This window comes from Colobus angolensis, unplaced genomic scaffold, assembly GCF_000951035.1.
Source record: "Colobus angolensis palliatus isolate OR3802 unplaced genomic scaffold, Cang.pa_1.0 Scaffold255, whole genome shotgun sequence".
NCBI classification, from domain to species: Eukaryota; Metazoa; Chordata; class Mammalia; order Primates; family Cercopithecidae; genus Colobus; species Colobus angolensis.
In genome coordinates, this window is record NW_012115766.1 from 3,597,035 (window position 1) to 3,615,246 (window position 18,212).

The window sequence follows — 18,212 nt, forward strand, 5'->3', positions numbered from 1 at the left end:
GTCAAAGTGATTCTCCTGCCTCAGCCTCCCAAGTAACTGGGATTACGGGCATGCCCCACTGCGCCTGGCTAATTTTGTATTTTTAGTAGGGACGGGATTTCTTCATGTTGGTCAGGCTGGTCTCAAACTCTCAACCTCAGGTGATCCACCCACCTCGGCCTCCCAAAGTGCTGGGATTACAGGCGTGAGCTACTGCACCCGGCCATGATTACTGTAGCTTTATAGTAAATTCTAAAATCATGTAGTTGACATCGACCCCCAACAGGCATTTTTCCCCTCGGCCCCTTAGAAGTACCCCACCTGAATACATCTGTGTTAGTAAGTCCTCCTACTTTACTGTTTTTCAAAACTTTTGTCTATTTTGTGTACTTTCATTTCCATTAAAGTTTTGGAATCAATTTGTCAATTTTCCCAAAAAAGGCTGCTGGGATTTTGATTGGGATTCCATTGACTCTATGGGTTACTTTCAAGATAATTTGACATCTTACCCATATTGAATGTTTTTATTCATAAACAAATACACACGTATCTATTAATTTAGGTCATGTTTAATTCTCTTAGGTTTTCATAGTTCTCAGGTTACAAGTCTTGCACATATTTTGTTAAATTTATCCCAGAATATTTAATAGTTTTGGATAATTTTACTGTTTTTAGTTTCTGGTTATTTCTTGTATGTGGAAATAAGATTGATTTTTGTATACTGACTTTGTGTGCTGCAACCTTACACAACTCATTTATTAGTTCTAGAGCTATTTGCAGAGTCCCTAGGATTTTCTCCACTGACAGTCATGTTTTCTGTAAGTAAAAGCAGCTTTACTTCTTTTCCAATCTGCATGCCTTTTATTTTTGTATTGCCTTATTGCACTGGTTAGAACTCAGTTCTAATATGGAATAGAAGGGGTGAGAGCAAATATCCTTGTCTTGTTCTTGATATTGGAGAGCATTTAGTCCTTCACAATACATATGCTTGCTGTACGTATTTCACAGATGTCCATTACTTGGTTGAGGAAATTGTCTTTTATTCTTAGTTTGCTAAGTGTTCTTATGAAGTATGTTGAATTCTGTCAAATACATTTTCTGTATCTATTGAGATGATTTATAGTATTTCATTTTTATTCTCTTAAAATTATATTGATTGGTTTTGAAATGAACCATCTTGTATTCTTAGGATAAACCTCACTGGGTCATAATACATTATCCATTTTACATATTGCTGGATTTGATTAGCTAAAATTTAAAGATTTTTTTGTATCTGTGTTTGTGAGGGATACTGATATGTACTTTTCTGATAAGATATTTGTCTGATTTTGGTGTAAGGGTAACACTGGCTTTAAAATATGAGTTGGCTAGCCAAAAGAACTCTGGCAAAAAAGAAAAAAAACAAATTGGAAATATTTCTACCTCTTCTGTATTCAATTTCATTAATTGATATAGGACTTTTCAGATTAAGTACTCTGTCTCTTCTTGGGCAGGCTTTGATGTGACCATCATAGAATTTGTCCATTTCATTAAATCCTCTTTTGTCTTTCAGTAGCTCCAAGGTTTGTAGTGATAACCCTCCTTCATTTTTTGTTTTGGTAATATGTGTTTTCTTTTCTCCCTTTCCTAGTCAATCTTACTCGAGGTTTATTCATTTTATTGATCTTTGTGAAGAACCTGCTTTTGGCTGCATTGAAATTTCTCTTGTTTTTCTGTTTTCTATCTCATTGATTTCTTCCCTTAACTTTATTACATTGTTCCTTCTGCTTCTTTTGGTTTAATTTGCTTCCCCTGCTAGATTCTTAAGATAGAAGCTGAAAGCAAGAGTCAGCAAACTGCAGTCCAGGGGCCAAATCCAGCTTGCCACTTGTTCTTGAATGGCTCATGAATCAGGAATGATTTTTGCATTTTTATAAGGTTGAAGAAAAATCAAAAGAAGAATACTGTTTTGTGACATGTGGAAATTAAATGAAATTCAGATTTCATTGTCCACATATAAGGTTTTATTGGAACACAACCACACGTAGTTGTTTACAAATTGTGTCTGGCTGCTTTTGTGCTGGAATGGCAAAGTTGAGGGGTTGTGACAGAAACCATGTGGCATTCTCATTGCATTTGCACTGCTGTTTCTGATCTGTAATCACTGTTTTAAGTGCCATGTGTATCACTGTGCTGTGACATTTTACTTTATTATCAATGCATACACATCATGTCAAAACAAGAAAAGATGAAAAAAATAGACTTGGAATGTTATACTTTTAAAGCACGCTGAAGCGTAGATTATTGAATTATGACAAGGCATTGTATTATGCAGTGACACTATAGCTGTGTTAAGTACAGTATACACTGATATTATCAGACTCTGCATTCATCACAATATTCACAACTCACAGGAAATTAATGGTCAGAAAAATGAGAAAAACATAAAAAAGAATATCTTATTCCAGTAGAATTTCTTCACAAAATTAGAAAATAAAAATCAGGCTGCACCCAGAGTAAACTTCCAAGTGGCTCATTTGTTAGGCAGGCAAGGAAGTCATTTCTCAGTAGTGAAGTGACTAAATTGTGTTTGGTTACAACAGACGCAGAATTGTATCTGGAGAAGGTAAACTTAGACTATTAGTCTTTTGGCAAGAAGAATTACTCAAAGAATTGAGGACATCAATAATCAATTAAAAAACAAGGCTAATGATTTTGAGTGGATTTCCTTGGTTTTTGATGAGTTGACAGATGTTACTAATACTGCTCAGTTGTTTATTTGAAAAGTCAAGGCTGAGTTTGAAGTTATTAAGTAATCTTAATGAATAGTGTGTGTAGAATAGCTAAAGATATTTCAGAAAGTTAGGAAAACACTAATGGCATGCAACCTGAGTGAAGTGTAGTCTGCTAAGATGAAATTTTTCTGGATGTGAGAAACTGCTGTCAATCTGAATATTGAATGCTGAATGGCTTTAGAAATCAATTTGTGATGCAGACTCAATAGTGTTTCTTAATGAATTCAACCCAAAATTACAAGAAAAAACAGTTTTTGTATCAAAACTAATACTGCAGTAAAGTTATTTCAATGGCAACCACTATTCCTTGAATCACAAGTAATATCAAGTCATTTTATATAGCTTTCCATGCTGTTATAAGTTAAAACAAAGAAGTAAGGTCTCCATTCCTACCCAGTTTGCAATAGGTATGTTTTCTGAGTTCAAACTACAGCTTCAGCAGCATGTTTTAGAACTTGATGTAAGTGCCAAGGAAATTTCCATTTAACTATGCAGTTGAGGCACTTTTTATTTAACCTTTAATTGGAATGAGTAATCTGCAAATAATGACATGCTAAAAGGTAAATACTAAGAGAAGAGTAAATCCTTTAAATGCCTTCCAAACAATGATTATGATGAATTGAAATCATATACTTGTGATTTACTATCAGTATAAAGTAGCACCTAATTGGTACTTTTGAAAAAAGACATTTTCAAACATGAAATTTATTGTATTCAAGGTAAACATTAGAATGTGTGAACATTTGTGATTGATTCTCGTGATAGGGAACACTAACTTTGAATCCCAACTAAGTGAAATATTGTCCCCAGAGTTTCATTCTTCTCCTTAGTCAACCTGTCTTACAGAAAGTTGTACTCTGTTATTGTTTCTATAATATTTTGAATTGCATCGATAAGAATTATAGAATTTTTTGTCCCATTATATAAGTAGTTATATAATATCCTTCATTTTGTTTGTTAGCTCTCAAAACCTAAAGTATTTACTTGTCAGGTCTTTTACAGGAAAAGTTTGCCAACCCCTCCTTTGTATCAGGATATTTTTATCTTTCATAAGTTTGTGTCTGTACTTGTGAGCAGGATTAATGCTTTTGTTTCACAATGACTTTAAAGAGAAATAATTTGTAGAGCATCTTTGTTTCTACTGGATTTATTAATTACATATTACTCATTATAGTAAGACCATATTGTTTTGTGTTAATATTCTAAATTTGATGATGAGACATTCCGTGGTTGTCCTGTATTCTGTGGATAAATCCACTGGACATTGAAATTAAAAGTAGTTGTATTAGTCCATTCTCATGCTGCTATGAAGAAATACCTGAGACTGGGTAATTTATAAATAAAAGAGGTTTAAATGACTCACAGTTCTACATGGTTGGGGGGAGGCCTCAGGAAACTTACAATCATGGCAGAAGGCACCTCTTCACAGGGCTGCAGGAGAGAGAATGAGTGCCAGCAGAGGAAATGCCAGATTCTTATAAACCCATCAGATCTCATGAGACTCACACGTTATCATGAGAACAGCATGGGGGAAACTGCCCCCGTGATCCAATCCCTCCACCTGCTCCTGCCCTTGACATGTGATGATTACAGTTCAAGGTGAGATTTGGTTGGGGACACAGAGCCAAACCATATCATTCTGCCTGTGGCCCTTCCCAAATCTTAGTCCTCACGTTTCAAAACACAATCATGCCTTTCGTACTGTCCCCTAAAGTCTTAACTCATTCCAGACTCAAAAGTCCAAGTCCAAAGTCTCATTTGAGACAAGGCAAGTTCCTCCCACCTAGGAGCCTGTATCAAAACCAAGTTAGTTACTTTTTAGGTATATTGGGAGTACAAGCGTTGGGTAAATACACTTGTTCCAAATGGGAGAAATTGGCTAAAACAAAGGGATATAGACCCCATGCAATTCTGAAATCCAGCAGGGCAGTCATTAAACCTTAAACTTCCAAAATTACCTCCTTTGACTCCGTATCTGACATCCAGGTCACACTGATGTCAGAGGTAGGTTCCATGGCCTCGGGCAGCTCCACCCCTGTGGCTTTGCAGGGTACATCCCCACCTCCTGGCTGCTTTCACAGCTGGCCTCGAGTGTCTGTGGCTTTTCCATATGCATAGTGCAAGCTGTTAGTGGATCTACCATTCTGGGATCTGGAGGGTGGTGGCCCTTTTCTTACAACTCCACTAGGCAGTGCCCTAGTGGGGACTCAGTGGGAGCTCCAGCCACACATTTCCCTTCAGCACTTCCCTAGCAGAGGTTCTCCATGAGGGCCCTGCCCCTGCAGCAGACTTCTGCCTGGACATTCAGGCATTTCCATACATCCTCTGAAATCTAGAGGGAGGTTCCCAAACCTCAGTTCTCATCTTCTATGCACGCACAGGCCCAACACCATGTGGAAGCTGCCAAAACTTGGGGCTTGTACCCACTGAAGCCATGGTCTGAGTTGTACTTGGCCCCTTTTGGCCATGACTGGAGTGGCTGGGTGCAGAGAACCAAGCCCCAAGGCTGCACACAACAGGGCCCCAGACCCAGCCTAGGAAACCCATTTTTCCCTCCTAGGCCTCTGGGTTTGTGTTGGGAGGGCTGCCAACATCTCTGACGTGCCCTGGAGGCATTTTCCCCATTGTCTTGGTGATTAGCTTTTGATTCCTTGTTACTTATGCAAATTTCTGCAGCTAGCTTGAAATTCTCCCCAGAAAATGGGTTTTTCTTTTCTATTGCATTGTCAGGCTACGCATTTTCTAAACCTCTATTCACTGCTTCCCTTTTAAACATAAATTCCAATTCCAAACCATATCTTTGTGGATGGATGAAGCTGAATGCTTTTAAGAGCGACCCCCCGCCAAATCACCTCTTGAACACTTTGCTGCTTAGAAATTTCTTCTGCCAGATACCATAAATCACCTCTCTCAAGTTCAAAGTTCCACATTTCTCTAGAGCAGGGACAAAATGCTGCCAGTCTCTTTGCCAAAGCATAGCAAGGGCCCCATTTATTCCAGTTCCCAACAAGTTCATCTTCATCTGCAAGCACTTCAGCTTGAACTTCATTGTCCGTATCACTTATCACCATTTTGGTCAAAACCATTCAGCAAGTCTCTAGGAAGTTCCAAACTTTCCCACATTTTTCTGTGTTTCTTCTGAGCCCTCCAAACTGTTCCAACCTCTGCCTATTGCCCAGTTCCAAAGTCACTTCCACATTTTCAGGTATCCTTGTAGCAGCACCCCACTCCTGGTACTGGTCTACTGTATTAAGTCCTTTTCCACAGTGCTATGAAGAAAAACCTGAGACTGGGTAATTTATAAAGAAAAGAGGTTTAATTGACCCAGTTCTGCATGGCTTGGGAGTCCTCAGAAAACTTACAATCGTGGTGCCTCTTCACAGGGGGGCAGGAGAGAGAATGCATGCCACCTGGGGGAATACCAGACGCTTATAAAACCATCAGATCTCGGCCGGGCGCGGTGGCTCACGCCTGTAATCCCAGCACTTTGGGAGGCCGAGGAGGGCGGATCACAAGGTGAGGAGATTGAGACCATCCTGGCTGACATGGTGAAACCCCGTCTCTACTAAAAATACAAAAAAAATTAGCCGGGCGTGGTGTCAGGCGCCTGTAGTCCCAGCTACTAGGGAGGCTGAGGCAGGAGAATGGCAGGAACCCCGGGAGGCAGAGCTTGCAGTGAGCCAAGATAGCGCCACTGCACTCCAGCCTGGGTGACAGAGCGAGACTCCATCTAAAAAAACAAAACAAAACAAAGAAAACCATCAGCTCTCTCAGGAGACTTACTCATTATCACAAGAACAGCATGGAGGAAACTGCCCCCTTGAGCCATTTACCACCACCTGGTTCCGCTCTTGATGCATGGGGATTATTACAATTTAAGTGAGATTTAGGTGAGCACACAGAGCCAAGCCATAGTAGTAGTGTCCTGTTTGCTGCAGTGTGATTCTCAAGTAATGTAACTCTGCCTTCATGGAACCTGTAAGGGGAAAATAACATGCCAAACACATAAACATTTATTTTCAAAATGTTTTGGAGTCAGTTGAAATGTCTAGAACTAGTGATGGTTAATTTTCAGGAAGAATTTTTGAATTCCTGAAGAACAGATAAGAGATTGAGAGTCAGAGTGGAAGAGTCAGGCTCCCCAAACTAAAGTTTCATTCCCTGAATAAGGCATGGAGTAGTCTTTTGATTTTCTTCTTTATGTGTATTCATTGGTTTACTGTTCCTGGAAATCAGAAGGCAATTTTGACTCTTTCTCAGGAATATCATTCTCCTGTATCTCTGGACTTCTATTCTTTTTAGTCTTGGGAGGAAAGTATCTTTGCATAGAAACCTTGGATGGTTCTAGGGGACTTTCGGAAAGCCTGGAAGAAAAGCCAGAATTACTGGACTGGAGAGCTTTAGTGGAAGCCAGAAATTTAGAGGGTATTCTGACTAACATCTTATAGAAAGGAAAATAATGATAGTTATTTGCATGACCAAAGAGCTATAGAGAATCATGGGGTCTTAGAAGGTTACAAATTGGGGTTCAAAGAGTTTAATTTATAGGTGTTTGCTTAGATTTAAGTTTGAGGCAATTACATGAGTATAAATGGTGCATGGACAACTATAGACTGTCTTTAAAATCTATTCTTTAAGTATAACTTTTTATTCTTGGGGCCAAGAAGTTTTAGTGAGAACTAGTTCTTACAGTTTCAACTCACCTTAGTAGAAAATATATTCATATATTTATGTGATATTCATATTTTTTATGTTGTCAAGAATAAATTGAATAAAACAAGGTCATCTATTATTGCAGCCTATGGTAATTATAAAGGAATAAGAAAAACTAGTGTCCAATTTTATGTACCTGTAAGTAAATCAGTAGTTCAGAGCTGTGTAACCTCTCTCCCTATTATTTCCATGGGTGTTCTTTTGTAATCTCCTTTGTACTTCCAAATTTGAAAACTTTGTTTAGTATTATAAGATGCATACAGATAACCTAAAAGAACGGTAACTGTTTTGACTTTCAAAGTAGTTCTAGGCTGGACACAGTGGCTCACGCCTGTAATCCCAGCACTTTGGGAGACCGAGGTGGGTGGATCACCTGAGGTCAGGAGTTTGAGACCAGCCTGGACAACATGGTGAAACCCATCTCTACTAAAAACACAAAAAACTTGACGGGCGAGGTGGTGGGCGCCTGTAGTCTCAGCTACTTGGGAGGCTGAGGCAGAAGAATGGCATAAACCCGGGAGGCGGAGCTTTGCAGTGAGCCGAGGTCACGCCACTGCACTCCAGCCTGGGCGACAGAGTGAGACTCTGTCTCAAAAAAAAAAAAAAAAACAAAAATACAAAAATTAGCTGGGCATGGTAGTGCACCCCTGTAGTCGCAGCTGCTCAGGAATCGCTTGAGCCTGGGAGGTGGAGGTTGCAGTGAGTCAAGATCACGCCACTGCACTCCAATCTGGGCAACAAAGTGAGACTCTAACTCAAAAAAAAGTAGTTTTAAACATATTTTAAAGAACAATAAATGTTTTAAAGTCAGTGCTGAAAACTTTAAAAAGTCATATTTTATGTTTAGGTCTCTGAAAGAAGATGAATTTGGCTGAGATTTGTGATAATGCAAAGAAAGGAAGAGAATATGCCCTTCTTGGAAATTACGACTCATCGATGGTTTATTACCAGGGGGTGATACAGCAAATTCAGAGACATTGCCAGTCAGTCAGAGATCCAGCTATCAAAGGCAAATGGCAACAGGTAAGATGATATTAAAGTATTAGATGTGTTGGGACAGCAGTACCCTATTATACTTGAGAGATTAGAGTTGAAAAATGAGTTTGAGGTGGAAATAGTTCCTATTTATCTGAATACCGAACTATGTTTAAAATATACTCTTGAATAATTTTCTAGTATCTTACCTAGTTAATGTTTTGTTTTTTGATCATATATTTCATGAGGTATGTTTTGAAGATATTTAATTCCAATTGAATCTACTTTTACTTTTTTCTGTTTTCATGATCAGTTACCTAATTGTGTGACTACAAACTTTTGAAATAAAGTATTTCATTCATTCATTCTTTTCTTTTTTTTGAGACAAAGTCTCGTTCTGTTGCCCAGGCTGGAGTGCAGTGGCACGATCTTGGCTCACTGCAACCTCTGCCTCCCAGGTTCAAGCAATTCTCCAGCCTCAGCCTCCTGAGTAGCTGGGACTACAGGCATGCACCACCATGCCCAGTTAATTTTTGTATTTTTAGTAGAAACGGGGTTTCCCCATGTTGGCCAGGCTGGTCTTGAATTCCTGACCTAGTGATCCACTCACCTCAGCCTCCCAAAGTGCTGGAATTACAGGCGTGAGTCACCGCACCCAGCCCGCCCTTGCTTCCTTCCTTCATTCCTTCCTTCCTGCCTTCCTGCCTTCCCTCCCTCCCTTCCTCCCTCCCTCCCTCCCTCCTTCTTTCCCTCCTTCCTTCTTTCCCTCCTTCCTTCCTTCCTGTTTTGCTCTGTCACCCAGGCTGGAGTGCAGTGGTGCCATCACAGCTCACTGTAGCTTCAAACTCCTGGACTCAGGCGATCCTCCTGCCTCAGCTTCCCAAGTAGCTAGGGGTCAGGTTCACACCACCATGTCCAGCTAATTTTTAAATTTTTTGTAAGGACTGAGTATTGCTATGTTGCCCAGGATGGACTCAAACCCCTGACCTCAAGTGATCCTCCTGCCTTGGCCCCTCAAAGCACAGGTATTACATATGTGAGCCACTGTGCTGGACCTGAAATAAAGTATTCATACTTGCCCTTTTCCCTTTCATATTTACATGTTGTTTTGACCCATTTTGCAAAACTCTTTTGAAAGACTCCTTAAAAATACAAATGAGTCAGTAATCTAATAAAAAACATTACTATATTTGTTGTCTTTTGACTATAATTTGATTAATAAAACAGTTAATAAAAACTTGAATTTTAATTTACCCACTTACTGTGGGTAAGTTAAATTTACCCACTTAGATCTTTAAGGAAATAAATAAAAGCATCTTCAGTGATGTTTAAACAAAATTGGCTTTTGGTTTATAAGGGTTTATTATTTAAGCTTGTGTTTTCACCTGTTATACTGAAACAACATAACATCCTTTTTAGAAAATGTTAAGTAAAAAAATCAGAACACTCCAGGAGTTTATGTGCATCCCGTGCAGGGGACATGCTGGTCTTCTCTGTGTTATTCCAATTTTAGTGTATGTGCTGCCAATGCAGACCACTCCCCACTTGATGTTAAAATTTAAAATCTTTTAAAAATTAAAAGTACTAAGTCAAGTATTTCTTTGAAGTTTCCATTTTATGTACTAATGCCTTTCAAGTGTTTCTTCTAGTTTTTCCATTAGTCAGAAATTGATATTTTCCTAAGTTTTGAGGATAAATTTGACTTATTTTCCAACTTAAATGTTATCAAATTATATTGATTGAGAACAATATACTTGCTCCAACTCAGGCTCAAATTTTTAATTGTTTTCTTCTATCCTTCCTGTTAGCTGCAGGCAGGGTATTTTATTAGTCTATTATGGAAGTATTTTTGACATGTTCTGAATTGTGTATGTTAAATAGTGACCATTTCTACTCAGACGTTTCTACTATGTTTCTTTCCACTGGGTTCTGAAATTACATTTCTTCCAGTGTAGCATGTTGTGTAATTGCATGTATTAGCAGTTGAATTTTACGTTGCTTTTTCTTTGGATCTGTAACTCCTTCATATGTTCCTTTTAATATATTTTTCAATATGAAGATGAGGGAAAATTTTTTATACTCTGCTTTACAGTATGATGTGCTTTCTGGTTAAAGAAAAAACAATTGTTAAAATGATTTATAATTGTAATTTTCTTTTCTTTTGTTTTTTGACGTGGAGTCTTGCTCTGTTGCCCAGACTGGAGTGCAGTAGCGTGATTGTAGCCTTGGACTCCTGGGCTCAAATGATCCTTCTGCCTCAGCCTCCTGAGTAGCTGGGACTGTAGACTCGTGCTGTCATGCCTGGGCTAATGTTTTTGTTTCCCTAGGCTGGTCTTGAATGTAATTTTTAATCTTTATCTGTTTACTTTTGAAAATGAGTTTGTGCTCAAAGTTTGAAAACACAAGAATTTGTTCATAGTATGTGTTCAGTTAAATTTTTTAAATACAGGAAAAACCTTGTCTTTGAAATCAAAATAAACTTTACGCAGAACTCAAAATAATTTAAATAAGGCAAAAATAATTCAGATTTCAGGTGAAGGAGAATTTAAATAAAAACTGGAAGTTTGTAATTCATAGTATAATACCACTTCTAGCTTTCAGACACTCGTGACAGGTGTTTTATATTTAGTGATATTGGGAATAGGAAATGCTGTTGAAAATTTTGGCTTACAATTTTTTGGAATCTATTTTTAAATATAAGTATTTAGCACAATATTTTAGATTTCTTGGAGTGTTTAACTTGTTACCTACTTAGTTGATTGTTTTAAATTGTATTAATGATCATCACGTTCTTTGGTAGAAATGGAATTCCATTATGAAAGAGAGATAACTACTTATTAAAAGGTATAGAATTATGGTTTTTTTCAAACTAATTTCTGCCCTTTTCTCAGTATTACTTGAAATAGTTCTTTGTGTTTATGAATGTTTTAATGATTCATTTTTCATACTTTGACATTAAGAAAACATGCACTCTATAGCAATTTATTATTTACAATTTATGAAGTCTTTAAACAGCTTCTAGCATAAAGCCTTTTTTTTTTTTTTTTTTTAAGGTTCGGCAGGAATTATTGGAAGAATATGAACAAGTGAAAAGTATTGTCAGCACTTTAGAAAGTTTTAAAATCGACAAGCCTCCAGATTTCCCTGTGTCCTGTCAAGATGAACCATTTAGAGATCCTGCTGTTTGGCCACCCCCTGTTCCTGCAGAACACAGGTGAGTGGAACTTGATGTTATCTTCAGGTTCTTCTAGTTAATTGATGTTCACAGTGAAGCATGCTTTGAACAAAGTATGAGAAATCATTTTTGGGGACATGTAAATTCAGTATCTTTTTAATATTCACATTTATAAGTTTACAGTTTTGTATTTGATAAAGTACAGAAGTAAATGTCTTGTTATATATCTTGCTTTTAGAATGCTTTATTACACTAATAACAATAGATGCCTATTGCTAGTCCTAAAATGTATCTGTTAAGAGAGGTCTTTTAGGTTTCATAATGGCAGCATCAAAACTTGGATAGTTTTGCTTTTTCGCTTGAAGAGACTCTAACAACTTCAGATAAAGTGGTGGAGAAGTTGAATCTTCCTGATTGGGCCTACAGTCAATTTCCAGAGTTGTAGTGTAGAAGGAACCTTACTGAGAATGTTTAAGTGGCTTAGTGCTTAAAGCCAGATTCCTCAGTGTGGCGTCTCCCACCAGTTTTCTCTAATACCCGGCCTGTGCATCATGGACGTTAAACCTCTCTCTGTTTTTGCCCTTTTTTGTCATCTTGTCTGTGTAGTCTCTTCTTTCTGCAAGGGCTACCCATAATCCCCATCTCTAAACAACTCACATTCATTCAAGTCTCAACTCAACTGACTATCCCCTCTGCAGTCTCTTTTGATTTGCCCAGACATAGCATTTTGTTCGTAGTGGTTATCATGTTGCATTTATTTGTCACTTCACAAGATTTGCAAGGACAAGGACCATGGTTTTATTTAAAACAAAAATTAAATAATAAACTTTCATTGCTAACGCAGAGTTTGGCACGTAGTAGGCATTCAACCAACATTGAATGAGTTAACTCATTGTTTCACAAGTGAGGAAACTGAAACCTGAGAGACCCTAATCATGCTAGATCAGGATGTGAGTTTAGGTCTTTCTGGCTTTCTGTCTGCTTTATTGTGAGGTGGTATTGTGGCCAGAGTATTGCACCATAGAAAATATGTTTTCCTTTGGCCAGTAGCTATAATAATCTGTTGAAATTTTCTGAAAACATTTTAAGAACTATGAAAAATGGTTAATTCCTTTGGATTTTTTCCACTGAATTACAGATAATTTTGTGATTTTCATTGTGAAAGCAGTAGATGAAGTTCTTTTTTAAGCTCTACAACAATGTAGTTTTCCTCTGATGTAACCACCTTCAGGTGTTTTATACTAAGGTAACCCATATCCCTCGAAAGGCAGTGTTTTAAGAGTCATATCATTGTTACCATGGAAGTTCCAAAATACTGAACGAATGACATTTTAACCTACTATAACTTGAAATTTTCCTGTATGTATGTATAATGAAATACCTTGTTTTTTTACTGAAAGTCATTAATTCTGAAATATACTTCTAGTTTAAAGCTAAAAGCTGACAGTAACTTTAAATATAGGAATATATGCTCTGAATTGCTTGAGTACCATGATTCATTTCAAGCAGCAGTGTCTGCAGATAATAAATAATATTGATGGCTCAAACTGAATAAAAAGTTGTGGATGCCATTTTCCCGTTGATGAATATACTAATCTCGAAACTTATCACTAGAATGACACTAGTCCAGTTATTTTCTTTTCTTTGTCCTTTCTTAACTGTTCATAACACAGATCTGACTTATTTTTGTGCTTGTTTTTAAATCCTTTTTCTAAATGAAAGTGAAAGATGAATGGACCAGAATGTATTTCTCTGATTCTCCTTTCTTTGTACTAAATTTTTAAAAAAAGTTTTCTCTGTGCATAGCCATTGTATGTGGGGTTTTTTTTTTTTTTTTTCCTCTGTGGATCAGAAACCCTGAAGAAAAACAAATCTCAGATTGTATAATTGTCTGGGGAAAAAACAGATTTTCATTCCCATGTATATCATCAACAACAATAAGAAAACACCTTACAACTCCACAAGGTTCTAATGGAGAAGGAAATATCAGACATTGAGTAATAGCATGGGATTAATAGTTTAAAACTTTATGAATAAAATTTTTATGTAAGCAAAAACAGTGGGTCCTTCATCAGTTAACAATGTAAGGCGAATGTTAATGAACTAACTCTTACGCTGGTTTGTGGCACAGAATGTATGCAAGGGCTGATAAAATAAATATTCAGATTGCAAATTTAAATTTAAAGGTTATGGAGGATTAGAGTTGTATAATATTTTTCTTGTTTTACAAACTTTGTTTCTTCTCCAGGTCATGTAAAACAAATATAATAAGATTTTCACCTAGTGATAGTGAATGGTAGATAGTCATTGGATATTCTTGGTTTAATGAAAAGACATTTGACTTCAGTTGATGAGATTGTGGATTCTGCTTCTGAAACCTACTTGCTTTATGACCTTGAGCAAGCTATTTACCCTCCCTAAACATTAAATCTCACTATCTGTAAAATGGGGATCTCTACTTCATGGAATTAAAAAAAAAATTAAGACAGCAACTGGCATGTAATAAGTAATTAAAATTAATGGTCATCTCTGAAATAAAGGACTACAACATTCAGAGAAATAGCAAGAATAACAATTAAAAGTGATAGCCTCATTCATAAAACAAGTCCTTTTATTTTCTCCCTGCAGATTCTACCTAATTCCTTAGTTTCCTGAAACATTTCAAGAACTCTGACAGAGAGGGTATGACTTTTTAAATGTCCAAGTCTTAAGCAGTTGGTGATTATTTCCAGGGGAAGGATGATAGCTAATAATTATTAGTCACTTACTGTATATGTTAAATGCATTATTTTATTTAAAACCCAAGTGATCCCATGAAGTTTAGGTACTGTTACTGTGTATCCATATTATCATCGCTAATTTATTATTATGAACCCCATTTACAGTTGAGGAAACTGAAGCTTATAGTTTGTAATTTTTCCAAAGTCATCTGAACAAGAAAGTAGCAGAGCCAGGATTTGAACCCAAGTCTCTTCATCTTCAGGAGTCTTATTTGTATGCACTCTGCTATATTGCTTTTGCATGTATACTCAGTGGGTATATTATGAGTATATTTTGAAACACATCTGTATATCCTGGTGTTATCTACTTGTTAACATTCTTACTAGCAGTGGTGGAAGAATAAACAAACTGAAAATGCTTAATGAAATTTTGATATTTCAAGGGTAACTAAAAAGAACTTTCCAAGCGAGCACCACACTGAAATTACAATTTAAGTCAGTAGGAAAATACGGTATTTACTGGTATTTACTTGTTTTTTTTTTTTCTTTTTTTTTCTTTTTTCTTTCTTTCTTTCTTTTTTTTTTTTTTTGCCATCTATCACCTTGTAATTTACCTTGTTTTATACAAAGCATTTCAGAGATGCTTCTGGTGTGATTGGCATTAGCCACTAATTTGGTAGCCCTGTTTATGGTTCTGTTCTTTTCACTTCATTGACATTTAACAGACACTTCTCCATCCCTGTTGCTGCATACCAAGGTCATCTGTGTACTGTGGTTTCCCATCAGTGGTGTTGCCACATTGTTTGAAGTTCTATTTCTGTGTCATGAATCTGCTGAATTTAATCATAATTAAGGTTTAAATCACCAGCAGTTGCTTGGATAAATCAAAATAAGATTTTAAAATTTTGATTCATTGCTTTAAATGTGAGTAAACTGAGCTACAAAAGTAGGATCATGATGGTAGGTAGTGGCAGTTTTAGAATTAAACTCCAAAGAGATGAAGTCTCTAGCTCACTCTTAGTGTCCTAAGTTAAAATATTTCTTGTATTAATGAAATGATTTTATAATAGTTTACATGTAGGCTTGTTAACTACATTTTCTTTAATGAGTTGGTTTCTTCCAGTGATACCTAAAGCCATGAAAGTAGTATTTTCTGTATTGCAGCAGTATTCAACGTGGTATATATTCAATAAACTATTCTTCATTTAGCTTAAAAAATAAGTATGGCAGGTCCTTTTCCCCCCCAACTTTATTGAGGTATAAATGACAAATAAAAATTGTACATATGGCCGGGCGTGGTGGCTCAAGCCTGTAATCCCAGCACTTTGGGAGGCCGAGACGGGCGGATCACGAGGTCAGGAGATCGAGACCATCCTGGCTAGCACGGTGAAACCCCGTCTCTACTAAAAAATACAAAAAACTAGCCGGGCGAGGTGGCGGGCGCCTGTAGTCCCAGCTACTTGGGAGGCTGAGGCAGGAGAATGGCGTAAACCCGGGAGGCGGAGCTTGCAGTGAGCTGAGATCCGGCCACTGCACTCCAGCCCGGGCGACAGAGCAAGACTCCGTCTCAAAAAAAAAAAAAAAAAAAAAAAAAAATTGTACATATTTAAGGTATACAGGTTGATTATTTGATATATATATGTGTTTTGAAGTACTTAGCACAGTAAGCTAATTAGCATATCAGTTACCTCACATTTCTTTTGTTTTTCGTTTTCATTTTATGGTGAGAACACTTAAGATCTACCCCCTTAGCAGATTCAGGTATACAGTATTGTTAACTATGGTCACCTTGCTGTACATTAGATATCCAGAACTTACCGTGCATAACTGAAACTTTGTATTCTTTGACCAATATCACCTTATTTTCTTCTCCCGTAGCCCCTGGTAATAACCACTCTACTCTCTTTTTATGAGTTTGACTCTTTTTATATTTCACATATAAGTGAGTAATATGGTTTGGATGCTTGTCCCATTCAAATCCCTTGTTGAAATGTGACCTCCATTGTTGGAGATGGGGCCTGGTGGGAGATACAGGATCATGGGGACAGATTCCTCATGAATAGCTTAGTACCATTTCCTTGGTAATGAGTGAGTTCTTGCTCAGTTCACATGAGATCGGATTGTTTACAAGAGTGTAGCACTGCCCCCTGCAACCCTTCCTGCTCACTCTTTTGCCATGTGACATGCTGGCTTCCCCCTTTGCCTTCTGCCATGATTGTAAGCTTCCTGAGGTCTCACCATAAGCCAAGCAGATGTTGGTGTCATGCTTGTACAGCCTGCAGAACCATGAGTCAAGTAAACCTCTATTTATAAATTACCCATCCTCAAGTATTTCTTTAAAGCAATGCAAAACAAAAACAAAAATACAGACTAACACAGTCAGATCATGTTGTATTTGTCTTTCTGCTTCTGGCCTATTTCACCTGCCACAAGGAAATGGTAGGATTTCCCTCTCTTAAGGTCGAATAATATTCCTCTTTGTGTGTGTGTGTTGTATGTGTGTATGTGTACACACACCCCGCCCCCAGCATATATGCACACATTTTCTTTATCCGTTCATCTGTCAATGTATTTTTAGTTTGTTTCCATATCTTAGCTATTACCAGTAATGCTGAAATGAACATGAGAGTGCAGAGATCTGACACACTGATTTCATTTTCTTTGGCTGTATGCTCAGAAGTGGGATTGCTGGATCATAAGTTAGTTCTATTTAACTTTTTGAAGACTCTCCATACTGTTCTTTATAATGGCTGTATAGTACCAATTTATTCCAAGTGGTAGGTCTTTCAAAGTTGCATCTTTTGGGAGAGATAGCAGTAAGAATAGGATACACAAGCCTGAAAGTAATCATTTTATTTTTTCTATATAGATGCACTAAAACTTTAATAGGCCTTCTCAAGAACCAAGGAGAATGGTATACTGTGTTTCTGTAAACATATAGATAGGAGGATTGATTTTTTTTGGATCAAATTAGTGCTATTCAGTAGAAAATCAGCAAAGAGGAAATTTGTATTGACTTGGTATTAAAGTTGTTGTCTTATGTTTCTTTGGGTACTCAGAGAGATTAAGTAACTGACAGTATTTTATATCCCAATTTGCAGTGAAAAAGATCAGTTAAGGTCAAAGTCAAGTACTGATAGAGAATAAACTATCATTCCTGCATACAGGTATTTCACCCAGGCTCTGGCTCAGTTATTTTTCTGGGATTAGAAGGTTGGGGAGCAAGTTTTTCTATCAGTTCCACTACTAATTGAGTGATCCTGCAACTTCCTTTCTCTTTACCTCATTTTCCCTTCTGTAAAACGTATATTGAAGTGAGATTGCTTTGTAGGATGCTAGCTTCTAATATGCCTAGTACTGTGCCTGGTGCTGTCCCACATATGGTGGGATGCTGAAGCAGACATGTTCCCTGCTCTCTTAGGCTTATGATTTTGTCGATGGGTGTGAAAGCCATTACAGAGTTAGAATGGACTGGATTTGGTGATTAATGAGATATAGAGAATGAGAGAAAAATTGGAGCAGATAATATCTAGATCAAGCTGTTGAATAGGAGTTAGAAATGAGAACCAGACTTTGAGAGAGATTGGGATTCGTGTAGTTATTTCAGAATCATCAGCAACTAATGACAAAGAAATTTTAAGGTCATGCTTTGTATGATGGAATAGGTTATTTGCCTAATACTATTGGCAGATTGAGATTATACTCATTTTCTTACAATTCTGGAGTCTTATTATCTTCCAAAATTCTGTTTCTGAGGTATGGGATGGACTCTATTTTTAGACTGAGTGGAACGTAGGTAGCAGGGCTGATTAAGCACACTAATAACTGACATTTAGTGAGTTCTTAACTGTGAACCAGGTATTGTGCTTTTACATG

General features: G+C 37.2%; 1 protein-coding gene across 3 annotated transcripts in view; it reads left to right on the plus strand.

Moving 5' to 3' along the window:
- KATNAL1 (katanin p60 subunit A-like 1) overlaps positions 1 to 18,212 on the plus strand; it is a 90,407-nt gene that overhangs the window by 15,714 nt on the left and 56,481 nt on the right. For all 3 annotated transcript variants that reach the window (XM_011946927.1, XM_011946929.1, XM_011946930.1), the window contains exons 2-3: positions 8,314 to 8,489; positions 11,495 to 11,655. In XM_011946927.1, the coding sequence (XP_011802317.1) occupies positions 8,328 to 8,489; positions 11,495 to 11,655 (323 nt within the window). In that variant the 5' untranslated portion in view covers positions 8,314 to 8,327. The remainder of the gene's footprint in view (positions 1 to 8,313; positions 8,490 to 11,494; positions 11,656 to 18,212) is intronic.